Source organism: Oryctolagus cuniculus, chromosome 19 (assembly GCF_964237555.1).
Source record: "Oryctolagus cuniculus chromosome 19, mOryCun1.1, whole genome shotgun sequence".
In the NCBI taxonomy this organism is placed as follows: domain Eukaryota; kingdom Metazoa; phylum Chordata; class Mammalia; order Lagomorpha; family Leporidae; genus Oryctolagus; species Oryctolagus cuniculus.
Window position 1 is genome coordinate 39225373 of NC_091450.1, and position 17755 is coordinate 39243127.

The 17755-nt window shown below is 59.7% G+C and overlaps 1 protein-coding gene across 4 annotated transcripts in view; it reads right to left on the reverse strand.

Annotated features, from left to right (window-relative positions):
• Window positions 1–17755, reverse strand: part of WIPI2 (WD repeat domain, phosphoinositide interacting 2) — a 31926-nt gene that overhangs the window by 4210 nt on the left and 9961 nt on the right. For all 4 annotated transcript variants that reach the window (XR_011384417.1, XM_017339076.3, XM_008251210.4 and 1 more), the window contains 7 exons: window positions 12329–12498; window positions 11524–11620; window positions 10379–10476; window positions 10097–10189; window positions 4184–4254; window positions 1537–1644; window positions 326–490 (listed from right to left, as the gene is read on the reverse strand). Coding sequence is in view for 3 of the 4 variants with exons in the window: in XM_017339076.3 (XP_017194565.2) it covers window positions 326–490; window positions 1537–1644; window positions 4184–4254; window positions 10097–10189; window positions 10379–10476; window positions 11524–11620; window positions 12329–12498 (802 nt within the window). In the remaining variant the exon portion in view is untranslated. The remainder of the gene's footprint in view (window positions 1–325; window positions 491–1536; window positions 1645–4183; window positions 4255–10096; window positions 10190–10378; window positions 10477–11523; window positions 11621–12328; window positions 12499–17755) is intronic.

The following is a 17755-nucleotide window of genomic DNA, read 5'->3' on the forward strand; positions in this document are numbered from 1 at the left end:
GACCGCACGTGACAAGCGCGGTGCACGGCAAACACTGCACGACCACCCTGAGGCCGTGAGCAGACGGTGGGCGCGAAGCAGAGCTGAGCTGCGCCCAGACCTGGCCCCGTGCCCAAGGCACCACGCCCGCACAAACTCCCCCACGCACCAAGCGTTTGTGCCAAGTGCCTCTCCACCTGTGGCCGGGAAGGCGGGCTTTACGGCTCCGCCAGTGCCACTCAGCCTGGCAACGCCCATGTCCCACTCGCCAGGACACCTGATGTGCCCAGGCTCCTCCCCCAGTGCACCCCAGGCCGTGGCGGAGGCAGGCGCCCCCGTGACTCACGTGGCTAGCGAGCAGATGTTCTTGTGGCCACAGAACGGCAGGCGCACTGTGGCAAAGGCCCTGCCCTGGTTGAACATCTCTGTCACCTGGGACGGCAGGTAGCTGGTGGAGGCCATGAGCACCTTCCCAAAGTAGCCAGTCCAGGTGGTGGGCTCCTCTGGAGGCCTGCGGGGACACAGGGCACATGGGTCAGGTGGCTGCCCACTTGCCACCCTCAGAGACGAGCTGCTGTGGGCCGCACAGGGCGGCTCTCCGCGTCTCACAGGGAGGGGCAGAGAACACAAGGCCCCCGGCCCCAGGTCCCACAAGGGTGCTCAGGCCCTGAGGAAGGGGATGACGTGGGATGGTCTCGGGTCCAGCAGAGGACTCCCAGGTCCATCCTGGCAGTGGGGAGTCTGCATGGCCCTGGGCACAGACCTTCAGCTGCCACTGTCCCCCGGTCACTGCCCCACGACTCAGGCTGGCTCCTCCTCTGGGCTATCAGTGGGAAGCTCTTTGTAAGGCTTGAGGAGACAAGGAATGAAAATCCTTCCCCCACACCCTCACTGCAGGAACTCAAGTTTGCGTCCACTGTTTGAAAACCGCAAATGGGGCCGGCGCTGTGGCTCAGCGGGTTAACGCCCTGGCCTGAAGCACGGGCATCCTATATGGGCGCCGGTTCTAGTCCCGGCTGCTCCATTCCTGATCCAGCTCTCTGCTATGGCCTGGGAAAGCAGTGAAGATGGCCCAAGTCCTGGGGCCCCTGCACCCACGTGGCAGACCCAGAAGAGGCTCCTGGCTCCTGACTTCAGATCGGCGCAGCTCCAGCCATTGCGGCCATCTGGGGAGTGAACCATCGGATGAAGACCTCTCTCTCTCTGCCTCTCCTCTCTGGGTAACTCTGTCTTTCAAATAAATAAATCTTAAAAAAAAAAAAAAAAAGAAGAAGAAGAAAAAAACCAGGAACGCCATCTGTGGGCTCGGCCAAGGCCGGGGAGAGGCCGGGACTGGCTGCAGCAGGCACGCGTCACAGCCGCTCCCGCTCACAGCACGCCACGCAGGAGGGGCATCCGCCTACACCTGGCGAGCCGCCCGCGCCCGCACGTCACATCACCCCAACGGGGCCCTCTCTGCCCCGAGCCTGGCTGGCGGCAGCGGCCCCAGAGCTGGGGTCACAGGGCCCGTGCCACGTTCCCACGCCGCCAGAAGACAAACGTGTCCTCACAACTCACTTTTCTTTCACAGTCTCGAGCTTGAAGATGTGCACGGTCTCGGTGTTGCTGGAGGCAGACAGGAACATGCCGTCCATGCTGAAGGCCAGCGAGCAGATGCTCACACACCTGCAGACACAGCGCAGCCGGCGCGTCACGGGGCGGCCAGTGCCCATGGCAGGGGCGTCACAGGGCAGCCAGCGCCCATGGCAGGCGCATCATAGGGCGGCCAGCGCCCATGGCAGGGGCGTCACGGGGCGGCCAGCGCCCATGGCAGGCGCGTCACGGGGCGGCCAGCCACCCATGGCAGGCGCGTCACGGGGCAGCCAGCGCCCATGGCAGGCGCGTCACGGGGCGGCCAGCCCGCCAATAGCAGGCGTGTCATAGGGCAGCCAGCCCACCCATGGCAGGCGCCCGCCCATGGCAGGCGCATCATGGGGCGGCCAGCCTCCCATGGCAGGCGCATCACGGGGCGGCCAGCCTCCCATGGCAGGCGCATCACGGGGCGGCCAGCGCCCATGGCAGGTGCGTCACGGGGCGGCCAGCCCACCCATGGCAGGTGCGTCACGGGGCGGCCAGCCACCCATGGCAGGTGCGTCACGGGGCGGCCAGCCTCCCATGGCAGGCGTGTCACGGGGCGGCCAGCCCGCCCATGGCAGGCGCATCACGGGGCGGCCAGCCTCCCATGGCAGGCGCGTCACGGGGCGGCCAGCCCGCCCCAGGCCCTTCCAGCTGTAGGGGCACCGGCGGCCTGCTCTGCAGCCCCTCCCCATCCTCCAGAGAGGACACGAGGGGCAGCGGGCGCTCCGGCACAGCTCGGGCATCACGGGGAACCCCTCAGAGCCTTTAAACACAGGTCAATCTTCTCCCAAGCCCAGAAATACAAGTCCTCGAGCCCAGTCAACAGCTGTGAGGGGCTTTCTTTACCAGGGCTGGGGGACGCGAGGCAGGAGCGGCGCCTGCCTCAACGGTGCCGACATGGGTGCACACCTCAAACCCGCGGCGAGCACCAGCGCACAGACCCAGTGGGAGGTGCCTGAGCACCAGCCAGAGTGTGCAGAGCAGACCCGGGGACTGGCGTGGCTGCCCAGAGGGGCCGCGCCGAGGGAGGTCAGGGAGAGCCACTGGAGGGAGCCACTGGGCTCGGGCTCCAGGCTTTGCAGGAGCTGTCAGGCTGCCAGACACGGGGACATCCCACGAGCAGAGCAAGACCCCAGAGGCGGCAACCCCCAGCAAGGGAAGGCTCCGCCTGGCTGGAGCAGGTGGGGCCGGGAAAGGGGACAGGGCAGGAAGGGGAGGCCTTCGGGTGTGGGCGGTTCCTGCAGCTAAGGAGGGCGTGGCTAACCGTACCCACGGCTTCAGCAGCTGCAGCACACACACCACATGGGGCTGGGAGCCAGGAGGGGCACACGGGGAGGGGCACTGCACCCAGATCAGCATAACAGACGAAGCCGGCCGCCTGGGACAGGGGCGGGCAGGGGCCGAGCAGGTCCCTCTGCTCGGGCACAGGGGAGGACGCAGGGGAGAGCAGCGGGGGCCACGTCTCAGCCTGGCTGTGACGTATGAAGGAGCGGAGCTGCAGCCGCCCACGGTGACTCCAGAAGGGGTGGCGTGAGGAGAGCAGTCGCGGACGGGGCAGTGGTCTTCTGGCTTTCAGAAGTCACCTGCCTGCCCTGGGGGGGCCGAGCAATGGGGGTAGGGAGGGCCTGGCAGACAGCGTGAGGGTCTCAGGAGGCTCCCAGCCAGAGTGTTCAGGAGAGGAGGTGTCACAGCCTCCGACAGTCCCACCTGAGACGAGGGACAGGCCCCCAGGCCACAGCAAGCATGGTGGCCCAGGGACTGAGCCTGCACCCTCACCAGCAGTCCAGGAAGGGGTTAACTACGGCACAGGAGTTTGCAGAAGACACGGGCAAAGGTGACAGAACTTAAACCGTCACTCCTATGGCCTTTAAAAGAGCTGACGCAGGGCCGGCACTGTGGCATAGAAGGTTAACCCTCTGCCTGCAGTGCCAGCATCCCATATGGGCATCAGTTCAAGCCCCGGCTGCTCCACTTCCCATCCAGCTCCCTGCTTATGGCCTGGGAAAGCAGAAGATGGCCCAAGTGCTTGGGCCCCTGCACCCACCCATGTGGGAGACCCGGAAGAAGCTCCTGGTTCCTGGCTTCAGCCTGGCACAGCCCTGGCCATTGTGGCCATCTGGAGAGTGAGCCAGTGGATGGAAGACCTCCCTCTCTGTTTCTCCCTCTCTAACTCGGCATTTCACATGAATAAATGAATAAGAGAGTCGAAGCTGTCTGCGGGGGACACGGGGCCTCAGCGAGCAGAGGCGGGGCATGCTGACCAGGTGGAGCCCCATCCCGCGCCCTGGCCGGGGGCTGGGGAGACCGGGCCCGGCTGCAACTCTGCAGCGAGATCTGGGCCTGAAACCCCACCCGTGGGACTCTAGGCTGACAGAACCCTCGCTGGCTTTGATTAAACATGCCCTGACGTCACCTCCCAGGCTGAGGCGACTGCTGGTCTCCATGGGTGCCCGGGCTGGGCAGACGGACGTTTGCTTTAGTGGGAACTTCCGGCGTTTCCTGAACTTGCCTCGTGTCCTGGCCCAGGCAACCCAGAGCGGACTCCGAGCCCGACCCCGGGTCCACGCGGGCCGTCCACGTGCCTTACCTCTTCACTCCCCTCCGGAACTCAAAGAGTTTCTGGCCCTCCGGAATGGAAAACACTCTAATCACGGTCCCCTGTGACAAGGAAGGAAAAACACTTTGTTTATTTGCACAAAAACAGACTTTTTCCACTTCTAAGCACATCAGACTAAACATGAGCCCCGCGGGGTGATTCCAGCCACAGCTGCCCTGGGCCCGAGCGGCTCTGTGGCCTCTCCTCTCACCCCAGCCAGGGGCTGAGACTGCCTGCCACTCATGGACCAGTCTGCTGCCCGTCCTGGCACAGCGCTGTGCCACCTACTCCAATACTGAGGCCACACGTGGGATAGAGTGCTCCCACTTCTGTTGTTTAAAGCCCAAGTACAAAGAACCAGAACCAGAACCATCGTCACGTCCACGCAGCTGCGAGCGCCGGGCTCCCGGAGCACTGCCCCAAAGGGGCACAGAGCATGCTTACAACTACCGGGGCTGCTGCCCGAGATACCCACAGCCCATTGCCAAGGGCCTGGGTACCAGCCCGGCTCTGCTCTTGACCCAGCTTCCTGCTCACGCACACCCTGGCAGGCAGCAGGTGACGGCTCAGATGCTCGGGTCCCTGCCACCAAACACGAGAGACCCAGACTGGGCTGTTGGCTCTTAGCCTTGGCCTGGCCTCGCTGTGGCCGCTGCAGGCATTTGTGGGGTCAATCAGTGGACAGGAGCACTCTCAGTCACTCTGCCTTTCAAATAAATGAGAAAATAAAAAAGCTTAATGGTGAGACCACATCAAAAAGCGTCTACTAAGAAAAGAAGACAAGAGGACATATGAACAGATGGTAAGCTATAGATTGCCCTGGTTTGAAATGAACTATATATATTTTTTGTGGGCAAATTTCACTTTAATTGCAAAAGGTTTCATTTACAGCAAAATCATGAACAACAGGAAAGTTGCCAACTTTCACAGAGGAATATAAAGTTCCTTTTCTTATTTTTATTTGACAGGTAGAGTTATAGATAGTGAGAGAGAGAAAGAAAGGTCTTCCTTCCATTGGTTCACCCCCCAAATGGCCGCTATGGTCAGAACTGTGCCGATCTGAAGCCAGAAGCCAGGCACTTCTCCTGGTCTCCCATGGGGTGCAGGGCCCAAGCACTTGGGCCATCCTCCACTGCACTCCCGGGCCACAGCAGAGAGCTGGCCTGGAAGAGGAGCAACCGGGACAGAATCTGGCACCTATATGGGATGCCAGCGCTGCAGGCGGAGGATTAGCCAAGTGAGCCCCGGCGCTGGCCTTACAGTTCCTTTTCAACGCAGGCAGCAGAGATGGGGCCTGCCAGAGGGAACACAGCCCCTGGCTTCCCTGAGACCGACGTTTTCCAAGATGGTGAGTGAGGCCTGCCAGGATGCTCACGCGCGGAGGAAGGAGACCCCTCATCCACACCATCGGGCAGACAGCAGCAGTCCTGCCCCTGGGCACAGCAAGCGGACAGTCTTTGGGTGAAGAGAGGGTAGAACGCTGAGTAAAAGGGGGGCAGCAACTCCCATTTACAGCCAGAAACGTCAGTGCCACCGAGCACGGGATGACTGACCTCCGCTGCCTGGTGCAGTCCACCAAGAAAACCCAGAACCAGCAAATTCAAGGTCGCTCATCCCGGCAGTGGGACAGCAGAACGGCTGCTCGATGGCTGGGCCCTCGGGCCGCTGCTCGCAGCTCCGCCGGCCTCCCCAGCCCAGGCAGGCCCGTGAGGTGGCGGCGGCTCCTTAGCAGCGCCATTCCCAGCGGCACCGTGGGGTCACCGCCGGTGACATAAACCAGGACATCAGAGGCGCGCAGCTGATCAAGTAACCCTTGAAAGTCAAGGTCATGCTGACAAGCAGAATGAGAACCAAACAGGGAGGGTCCTGCCCTGACAGCTCTAGGGAAATCGTGCGTGTCCCTGACGGAGCTGGGACAGACAAGCACAGCGTTCAGGGCAAAATCGAAGACTGGCAACAGAAGAAAGGACGAGCCAGGCGGCGTGTTGCGTGTACGCACCGTAAGTGCCCACTGCACGTATCAGGATCAGAAGAGAAGCTGCAGTAGCAACGCACACACTGGCAGCACCCACCGACGCAGTGGCGCCTCCCAGCTCAGAACCCGAGAAGTGGTGCTCGTCTGGGTCAGCCAGCGCTCGGTGAGATCAGCAGGACCACGGTGCTGACCATCAGGCACCAGACCCACGCAGGACGGTTGGTGCCGGTGCACACGGCAGCACACGCAGCAGCTGCTGGGGCAGAACCCCGTCCGAGGCGCGACCATCTTCATTTGTCTGGCTGCGGGCGCAGTGGCGCCGAGTGCATGCCCAAGTTTACGAGAGCTTTGCTGCGCAGCCCTGGGCCCACCACGCTGCTCCCGCCAGCTCTTCTGCCACCCCGACTCCCAACCCGTGCGTTCAACCACCTGGCTCCATGATCCCCTCGGGAGCTCCAAGCGGCGGTGCCCAGCCAAACCCTGCACTCCCAAGGCGGCAGAGCAGGCGGCACACGCGGGCAAAATGAACTATTTTAAAGATACCACTTTCCCCACTGCCCTGCGAAACCAAACGGACACGGGATCTGCAGACAGGTGGACGGAGCGCGCGTGTCTGGGAGAGTCAATGAGAGAACAGCGAGGGACGGACCAGGACTCGCAACGTCTGAGCAGGAAAAGCCCCGGAACAGAGCGGGGAACCCTGAAGCACCAAGCACTCACGTGTGTGAGGCACGAAGAACTTCCAGTACTCGACTTCACACTAGCCCAGTGTAAAGACTCAAAACAGGTAAAATGTAAAAACCCACCAAGACACCAGACACGTTCATGAATACTGAAAACAGCAGGCGATGTGGGCTCAGGGCCCCACGGAGCTGCTACAGGAAACTGGCAAGTTCACACCCAGGGACTCTCATGGCTGCGAGAGGTCAGAGCTCCTTGGAGGAACCGGGTAACCGAGCACCAGGGACGGGGCACGTCCCAGGCACGGAAAGCCAGCCGCGGCAAAGGCTGGGCCTTCTCGGCCCACCCTGAGCTCCGCACATGGTTCGCTGACACATCCCACACGCGACGCTAACCAGTCGTCCCGTCACCGCAGGCCAGCAAGCTCCCTGCCACAGGGTCAGGCCCATCCCGAGGGCCACGAAGGCTGAGAAGGCCGAGGTCTACACCTGCAGACTGAGCCACTGACAGCAAACCACGCCTCTGCTCTCCACAGCCTTCCCAGGAGGCAGCCAAACCGAGTCATCAAAGGACATAGGATGCCAGCCATTCGATGCGACAAGGTAACCGGTGAGCCAATCCCACTCACTGCCCAGCTTGGGACCCTGGGCTGAGAGCCCTCAGCACAAAACGGAAACATCTTACTTTGCAGAGGGAACGGCCACGTGAGGCGGAACAAGGTCCTGACACAGGGGAACCCCAGCCGGCACCGCCTTCACCGAGAACCAAAACCTTCCTCAAAGACAGCTGGAGGGGGCGGTGGCGCAGTGGGTTAATCCTCCACCTGCGGCGCCGGCATCCCATATCTGCACCAGTTCTAGTCCCGGCTGCTCCTCTGCCAATCCAGCTCCGTGCTAACGCACCTGGGAAAGCAGCGGAAGACGGTCTAGGTGCTTGGGCCCCTGCACCCACGTGGGAGACCAGGAAGACGCTCCTGGCTCCTGGCTTCAGATCAGCCCAGCTCTGGTTGTTGCAGCCATTTGGGGAGTGAACCAGCGGATGAAGATCTTTCTCTGTCTCTCCCTCTCACTGTCTGTAACTCTACCTCTAAAATAAATTTAAAAATCTTTAAAAAAAAAAAAAAAAAGAGCGAGATTCAGTGGGCAGGAAGCAACACCAGAGTGAAGTGAGCTATCAGGCAAGTGCGGGGAGGGACAGACAGGAGCTCCGACAGAGCCCGGCACGGAGCCGAGCGAGGACATGGACCAGGCCACGTCACGCTTGTGGGGGCCATGGCCATGCTGTCATCTGCACAGACAGGCTTTACAAAGCCCATGTCCTCAGCCCAGCAGTTCTTCTCACTGGACTCTCACGAGTTAGGGAATCAAACAGAAGATTCCCGATTTAACTACGCATCACCCTAACAACACGGAAGGGACAACTTAGTGCCCCAAATGTGATGCTTAGGAAATCATAATTGAGCATTACTGTACAGGCATGAAAGTTGTTTTTTTTTTTTAAGACTTATTTATTTGAAAGGCAGAGTTGCAGAGAGAGAGAGAAAGGTCTTCCATTCACTGGTTCAGTCCCCAAATGGCTTCAACGCTGGCCAAAGTGAGGAGCCAGGAGCTTCTTCCAGGTCTCCCATGGATGTAGGGGCCCAAGCGCTTGGGCCATCTTCCACTACTTTCCTAGGGGCATTAGCAGAGAGCTGGATCGGAAGTGGAGCAGCTGGGATTCAAACCCACACCCATATGGGTTGCCAGTGCTGCAAGCGGTAGCTTTACCCACTACAACGCTAGTTCTCTCTCTCTTTTTTTTTTTTTTAAAGATTTATTTATTTGAAACTCAGAGTTACACCGAAAGAGGAGAAGCAGAGAGAGAGAGCGGTCTTCCGTCCACTGGTCCACTTCCCAATTGGCCATTAACGGCTGGAGCTGTGCCAATCCAAAACCAGGAGCCAGGAGCTTCCTCTGGGTCTCCCACAGGGGCACAGTGGCCCAAGGACTTGGGCCATCTTCTACTGCTCTCCCAGGCCATAGCAGAGAGCTGGATCAGAAGTGGAGCAGCCGGGTCTCGAACCGGTGCCCATATGGGATACCAGCGCTTCAGGCCAGGGCATTAACCTGCTGCGCCACAGCGCCAGCCCCCAATGCTAGCCCATTGAAAAGCTTTTTAAAACATTTATTTCAGGGGCTGGCGCTGTGGTTTAGAAGATAAAGCCACCACCTGCAGCACCAGCATCCCATAGGAGACCCAGAAGTTGTTCCTGGCTCCTGGCTTCAGATCGGCGCAGCTCTGGCCATTGTGGCCATCTGGGGAGTGAACCAGTGGATGGAAGACCTTTCTCTCACTGCCTCTGCCTCTTTGTAACTCTGCCTTTAAAATAAATAAATAAATCTTTTAAAAATTATTTATTTTAGGGGCTCACTTGGCTAATGCTCCACCTACGGTGCCGGCATCCCATATGGGCACCGGGTTCTAGTCTCGGCTGCTCCTCTTCCAGGCCAGCTCTCTGCTGTGGCCCGGGAGTGCAGTGGAGGATGGCCCAAGTGCTTGGGCCCTGCACCCCATGGGAGACCAGAAGGAAGCTCCTGGCTCCTGGTTTCGGATCGGCTCAGCTCCGTCTGTTGTGGCCATGTGAGGAGTGAACCAGCAGATGGGAAATCTTGCTCTCTGTTTCTCTCTGTAATTTTACCTCTCAGAAAAATAAGTATTTACAAAAAAATTAAAAAATGACCATGTCCCACAGGGGAGTGGCTGGTTCAACGCCCAGTCCTGCCCGTGCAGAGCCTGAGGGTAGCAGCGTCACCCACCGAGCTGTGAGGCCCGCCCAGCGGTTCTCCATTATCCACAACAGGCACTGGCTGTCTCGGTCAGATAACAGGGGGGTGTTTAAATCCCTGCGCGCCAGCAGATACGACATCCTAACTTGCTGCTGCCTTTTTTTTTTTTTTTTTTTAATTCACGTATTTATTTGCGAGACAGAGCCATCTTCCATCCGCTGGTTCAGTCACCCCATGGCTGCAACAGGCGGGGTTAGGCCAGGCTGAAGCCAGGAGCCCGAAACTCCATCCGGGTCTCCTCCCCACCGAGAGCAGCCAGGACCCCAGGCACCGGAGCCGTCACCTGCCATCTCCCAGAAGCGTGAGCAGGAAGCTGGACCGGAAGCACAGCGCCACGCCCGCCCCTTCTCTCTACGTCACCTGTTCTGTGACTCGGCCGAGCCAACAGAGCGAAGTCTGCTGAAGCCGCAGCAGCTCACTCACCTTCTCAGAAGCAGTGGCAAGTTTGGTTCCGCTTGCGTCAAAAGTCAACGCCGCTAAAGGACTGTCATGAGCCGGGATCATGTTCGCAGCTCTCTGAAAACAGAACCACGCAAACGTGAGGTGGGGCACGGCTGGCCGGAAGCAGCTCCACGTGCCACGGTCCCATCTTCAGGCGGGACTACACCACCACCACAGCCAACCCAGCTCAACTGAAAAGTGATCAAATGTGGCTACTCCAGGTGCGCCCCGCGCCCAGGCTGTCGGACGGCAGACGGCACTCACCAAGTTAATGGTGTCGAAGACCTGCACCTCCCCGATGGTCGCGCTCCCCGGGTACGCCAGGTAGCAGTTGTCGTTGTTGATGGACAGCGCACACAGGCCTGTGGACAAGGCAGCCGTCAGCGCTCACGGCAGTGTGTGTGCCCGGGGACCGACACGAGGAGCACAGCGGCCAGGCAGTCCGAGTGTCAGCCCGACCTAGCACGCACCGGGAAAGCTCGGGAAAGCCAGGAGCGCGAGGGCACCTGCAGGCGGCATTTCCTTACAGTTCTGCACTTTGGTGACACCAGTGCCAGACAGGCCTTTGGTTGGAGCCATTCACTGGGCCACACCACGAGCCGATCAAACCAGTGAGTTTATATGGCCACAGTAGGATGGGAGTTTGGCTTAAGATCATACTTTTTTTTTTTTTTTTTTTTTTAAGATTTACTAATTTATTTGAAAGGCAGAGTTAGAGAGAGAGGGAGAGACAGCTGACACCCGAGGCTAGGCCAGGCTACTGGCCAGGAACTTCTTTCAGGTCTCCCATGCAGGTGCAGGTGCCCAAGGAATCGGGCCATTTTCTGCTGCTTTCCCAGGCACATCAGCGAGGGAGCTGGATCGGAAGTGGAGCAGCCGGGACCTGAACTGGCGCCCATGTGGGATGCTGGCATCACAAGCAGCGGCTTCACCCACTACGCCTCAGCGCCGGCCCCTAAGGCCATGCTTTTCTGCCTGACTGGGGCCAGCGCTGTGGCTACAGGTGAAGCTGCCACCCACAACACGAGCACCCCATACAGGCACCCGTTCATCTTCCGGCCACTCCACTTGCCATCCAGCTCTCTGCTAATGCACTTGGGAAAGCAGCAGAAGACGGCCCAAGTGCTTGGACCCCTGCACCCACGTGGGGGAACTGGAGGAAGCTCCTGGCTTCGGCCTGGCCAAGCTCTGGTCGTTGCAGCCATCTGGAGAGTGAACCAGCTAATGGAGCACCTCTCTCTCTCTCTCTCCAATTCTGCCTTTCAAATACACAGTAAAAATAAATCTTCAAAAAAAAAAAAAAAAAAAAAAAAAAAAACCAGCTACCTCCCTTACGGACCCTAAGAAGAGAACCAGTGTGTCCCCTAGGGGCACTGTGGGAAGACGGACTCTGCAGACAAGCGACCTACCCGCGGGGTTTGGCGGGGTCTCCCTGATCGTGTGCAGCACCTTCATGTCCCGGATGTTGTGGATGTACAGAGACTCTTCCAGGCACACGATGAGCCTCTGGAAGCAGGTTAAAGAGAAAAGCAAACTGAGAAATCCCCAGTACAATATCCACCCCCAACCTTCACGCACTCAGCTCTCAGAGTGAGACTCCCAACCACCACCGGGCACCTCGCAGCCTGGATGCCTGAGGCGCCAGGAGACCGACCACTGCCCATCACCTGTCGCGTGGGGACCGATGGCTGTGCCTGCTGCCACGCCGTGTACGCCACCTGTCCCCTGAATTCTAACTAGGTGACGAATGCAGTATTACAGAAACAGTACTAGGACAAGTGTGCAACGAGGCACAAGTATGATGAAAGTAAAATCTATCGCTTCTCGGCCTTTTGGCTAAGATAAAGTGAAAAAAGTCTAGAAACTGTTCAGAGCTACAGAACTTCATTCTGAACTCCGAGGAAATGAACGTGGACTTGCAAGGGAAGCATCAGGAAATGATTCTCGCGGGACAAAGTGGCCCGCACCGTGCGACAGCCACAGGAAGGCACACCTGTGCGCTTGACATTTCAGGGCGCTCAGGACGTGAAGTCTGGGCATGTCCCACTCTCACCAGCTGTCAGTCAACAGGCGGACGCTCGTCCTCCGGCCTCCCTGCAGCCACCCTGGCCGTCACGCCCCGGAGCTCCGCTGCTGGATGCCGCCGTGCTCGCCCTGTGCCCTGCACACAGCTCTGCGGGACGCGGGCTGAGGCGCAGGGGCTGCGGCACTCACCTGCCGGTTCAGCTTCACGGCCAGGATGGTGTTTGAGTAGCTGTAGTTGCAGATCTCGGTTCCCTTCTTGAAGTGGCAAACCTTGAGCTTCCTGGGGGCTTTGAGGCTGACGATGGCCACCAGGCTGCTGGAGAACAGCCGCTCCACGATGCACACGTCCTCCGTGCTGGCTGCGACCAGAACAAGAACAGAGAGACACACGTCGACGTCCCTGTGCCAACAGGCTGACCTGCTCACACAGCAAGCGCGCGCCCAGCCCTCCACCGCTCCACCGGCCAGCCCTAACGGGGACTCAGGTCCCCACTGCGTGTGCCATGAAGACACGAGCACACCAGGACAACGCCAGGCATCACACTCCCACAGGGACCCAGGCACCAGGCAGCTCCAAAGGGGGAGGCACACACGGGGAGGACCATACGGGAGGTGGGACGTGTGCTACCACTCAGGACAGAACAGTCACAGAACCAAGCGTGCCAGTCTGGGCGTGTCCGTGCACTCTCGGCCGCTTGCCCCAGCCAGTGCCCGCTGCCAGCCTTCCACACGCTTCCCAGGCAGTGAGGCTTTCTTCACGAGGGACAGACGCGAGCGAAGGCCCGCGCGCGGAGCCGAGTGTGCGCCCAGGAGGCAGGGCCCCACCCGCGGCTTCTCTGCCCAGCATCCCCCCGTGACGACCACGGGTGAAACCGGCCCTGTCTGCACCGTGTTCACCGCCGGGCACACCCTGAGTGACCGCCGTGCTCAGGCATGAGGCCAAGCCCAGGAGACACAGGTACAGGACCCGAAACGTCACCCTCTGCTGTGGAACAGCTTCCAAGACCAGGCCCCATGTCCTCTGTTCGGCCCCTCTGCCTCACCGAGCCACACCGAGACGCTTCCCTGGGAGCGGTGGCTTGGAACTGTGCAGTCTCCAGCGCTGGAGGCCTGGTGTCTACACCGGCGGCTGCTGCACAGGCCCCGTTGGGCCTTCCTCCACACTGTCCTGCTCCCTCTCCTCTGGCTCCCTCCCCGGGGCCTCATTCTCTGTGTCAGCAGCACAAGTCCCCAGGCGGAGCCCTGCCTGTCTGCAGCTGTGCCCAGGTGGACATCACCCAGAGAGAGGAGCGGCTCTGCACACTGCTGGACAGCCGGAAATGGAGCTTATGAGTAGACACTGATTACTGGCCAAACCCCAAAACACCACTAACAGACTCTGTTAAACTGCAGCCTACTCCAAAGCGGACCACTCCCCCTGTGACACTCCCAGCTGGTCACGCACGATCACCGAGCGCCACAGCTGAGTGCTGACGCTGCTCTTGGTCAAGTCCAACTGTCCTCGTGCTGATGCACCCACTGGGCAGGCGCTGCAGGGCTGGCACGGTCACCCGACGGGGTCTTGATGCGAGTACTGGGGCTCGCTACAGGGAAACGTGGCATTCACAACACGGATTTTTTAAAATGTCTTATTTATCTGAAAGGCAGGGCAAGAGAGAGAGCGCACTTCCATGCCCTGGTTCACTCCGCAAATGGCCGCACCAGTCAAAGATGGCTGGGCTGGGCGAGCACCCGAGCCCTTGGACCATCACGGGCTGCTTCCCGGGTGCACCAGCAGGGAACTGGCCAGGAAGCAGAGCAGCTGGGACTTAAACTGGCGCTCCGATACGGGTGCCAGGCCAGCAAGCGGCGGCCTAGCACACTGCGCCACAACCTTGTCCCCCAAAATGATTTCTGATCAGTTTTATCTGAAGCCACCGGCCCCCTCACATTGAATCAGCGGCAAAAGAACTTATTTCCAGATACGGTTGCTCCTGCGCCTCAGAGACGGCATCTGTGACCCTGCCACTCGCTGGAGTTCGTGGCCCCCTGGGGCTTTGGGCGCCCCCAGCTCTGGGCCACGTGATGGGCACCTTCCCAGCTGTGGCTGAACGGGAACGGGAAGAGGAGGAGGAGGGAAAGGCACTCAGGCCACAGCTGGAGCAGCTGCTCTGCAGAGCGGGAATGTGGGCGAGCCGTGGAGATCTCACGGAGGACTTTCGTTCTGCAGCTCAGGAACCAGCGGAGACCGGATGGAGCAGGGGTGCCGCAGACACGGCCAACTGAAGGAACAGGGCCCTGCTGACCGCGGCGGGGAGGCCGGCACGGGCTCCCCTGCTCCCCCACACCGGGACGATGGCTGCAGAGAAGCAGCGTGGTATGTGAAGGAGAGAGGGACTTCCAAGGGAAAGCAGTGGCTCTCGGAAGCATGAACGAGACACTGAGCTTTGTGGAGACTCACAGGTGGGAGGCTGAACAAGTAATGACGGGAGGAAACAACCCCGGGAAGCTAAGTCGTCAGAAACCTGCGGGCCCTGAGCAGGCTGCGCAGTGCCACCGCTGCCCGTGGCGACCAAAGACCGCCAGCATCAGCTCGACAGAGGCGCAAGAGGCAGTGCAGGGTCCAACAGTCACGCACGGTGATCCTTCGGAGCCCTCTCCGTAAGCGATAAAGGACGCTACGAAAAGCCTGCAGCTAGTCTTGATGATGAAAAAACTGAACTCGCCCCTTAGCCTGGAAGGGCGGCCAGGGGCCACTCCCCTCCCTTCCTCTGGAGGCCGACGCTGCTAAGGCAGCAGGACCTGGAAGACGGAGTCTAACCGCCTGGCCCACAGCCCTCATCCATCTACAACGCAACTACCAGAACTACCGAAGGTCACAGGATGCAGGATTAAAATACAAAATCCCCCTCAGCCCTACAGACCAGCAGGAACTGCAAAGTGAAACAAACAAAACCCATTTATAATACGGCCCGAACCCAACTACCAGGAACAAATTAACAAAAGATGCAAGATCCCAACATCAAAACCCGCAGAACACTTCCTCAGGCAAGCTGGAGAAGAGCTAAATGAACGGTGAGAGTCGCGCAGTTCACGGACTGGATACACAGTATGGTCAGGACAACGACTCCTGCGCGGGCCCATCAGTCCTGGCAGGCTGTCGTCAGAGGCTAAGGCTGATACGGAAAGGGACAGGACTGCGAAGGTCAAGGCTACCTTTGGGAAAGTGGAGATGAAGACCTGCGAACACAACACGGGAGGGAACAGAGCCCAGAAGGGGGACCTCTCAGGGAAAGAATCCTCTCAATGGTGATGGAATAGGAAGTCGGGGAAAGATCAAGACTTCAGAACGGGGCTGGCGCTGTGGTGTGGTGGGCTAGGGCCTCCGCTTGTGGCACCCGCTTCCCACGTGGGCACCAGTTCAGGTCCCAGCTGCTCCTCTCCCGACCCAGCTCTCTGCTATGGCCTGGGAAAGCAGAAGATGACCCAAGTCTTTGGGCCCCTGCACGCACGTGGGAGACCCGGAGGAAGCTCCTGGCTCCTGGCTTCGGATCGGCGCAGCTCCGGCCGCTGCGGCCATTTGGGGAGTGAACCAGCAGATGGAAGACCTCTCCGTCTCTCCCTCTCTCTGTCTGTAACTCCACCTCTCAAAATGTAAATAAAACAGTAAAAGAAAAAAAAAGACTTCAGAACAGCAAAACAACCGTCCACCAGACGGTCCACCAGAAAGAAATCAGCTGTCCTCGACAAATGGTGAATTTGCCTTCAGCTGCAAAGAGCTGAGTAACCCAAGAGAAAAACAGGCAACTGAACAAATGCATCCATGAACACGTGGAAAACACAGCAAGTTCAATTTCAGTTGATTGTAGCATTAAATCGGCAAATGGATGTATTCTTCCTCTCCCACGTGCAGGTGTGCTGACATCTGCGCACGCCCAGCATCGGTGGGCAGAAGCCAACGGGCAGCAGCGGCGCTTGACCGCGTGCTGATCTTCTGCGCCTCCACGTTCGCCTGCAGGAGTTTCCCTGACGAGGGACAAAGCCCACCCCACAGCCTCTACTCGAGACAGGATGCCCACACCAGCCCCGCTTCCAGGAGCCCCAGATGGAAACCCAAAGTCCACGGCTGAGGAGTGGACACACACACAACACCTGTACCCATCACCGCTCTTCCCGGGCACACCAAGGAGCCAGCCACGCAAGCTTGCACCACCTGGCGTGTCCGGCGCAGCACACCCACGGAGGCAGAAAGCAGACTGGCGGCTGTGCTGGGCCCGGGGCAGGCGCAGCACACGGGCAGTGACTGCCAATGGATCCAGGCTTCTGTCGGCAATGATGAAATCTCTTACAGTTAATTGTGCAGGCTGCACAACCAAGTCAGCACACCAAGACCCAGAGGGCCGTGCGCTTCACACAGGTGAACCTGTGGCACGTAAATCACATCTCCAAACAGCCTTCAAGCAGCAGCAGCACCAAGCCAGGCAGCCAACGGCCACAACCGAAACTCTGGCTGCAGGATCAAGACCTGATGCAAGACCCGTTTGGGTCCTGGCTGCTCTTCTCCCGACCCAGCTCTCTGCTGTGGCCTGGGAAAGCAGTGAAGATGCCCAAGTCCTTGGGCCTCTGTACCGGCGTGGGAGACCCAGATGGAGCCCCTGGCTCCTGGCTTCCAACTGGCCCAGCTCCAGCTGTTGCAGCCATTTGGGGAGTGAGCCAGTGGATGGAAGACCTCTCTCCGTCTCTCCCTCTCTCTGCAGTTCTGCCTCTCAAATAAATAAAAAATGCTTTTAAAAAGTCTGAGGCAAGAAGCACCTGAGGCAAGGCGGCAGGGTATGCTGACCAGCACGTTAGGCCACCTGGGGAGACAGACACAAAGGGTCAGGGCCGACCCTTTGACAACCACATGTCCACGGAGCCTAGGAGATACTGGGATGGGCTCGAGGAGTCTAGCACTGAGAAATCCCAAGTGGACAGCGACAGGAGAAAGGAGACCTCCTGCGCAAGTAGCCACTGGACACGGAAGGACGCCCCGCGGGCCGCGCGCCCAGCCCCTCCCAGGAACGCACCTGACATGCGCTGTGAGGGTCAGAGCTGGTGTCGTTTCTCGGCCGCATCATTCGAGAATCCCTAACCTTTCAAGAGCACATTCCGTGCCCAAGAGAACTCTCTCCCTTCCCTCTCTCTCTCTCTCTCTCTCTCTCCCCCTCACACTGTCCACTATGCTCGAGTGCAGACACCTCAGCCCTGCCACGAAACAGTGGCAACGGTCCACGGGAGACACAAAAGGGACGGCAATCCAAAGAGAACCAAGGAAGCAGCCGCCGGCCTGTGCCGATCCAGACAGCATGCCACCAGGCCACCAGTGCTCAGACGGCACCAGGCCACCAGTGCCCAGATGGCACCAGGCCGCCAGTGCCCAGACGGCATGCCACCACGCCACTGGTGCCCAGACGGCACCAGGCCACCAGTGCCCAGATGATACGCCACCAGGCCACCAGTGCCCAGACGGCATGCCACCACTCCACCGGTGCCCAGACGGCACCAGGCCACCAGTGCCCAGATGGCACCAGGCCACCGGTGCCCAGACGGCACGCCAGTGCCCAGACGGCACCAGGCCACCAGTGCCCAGACGGCATG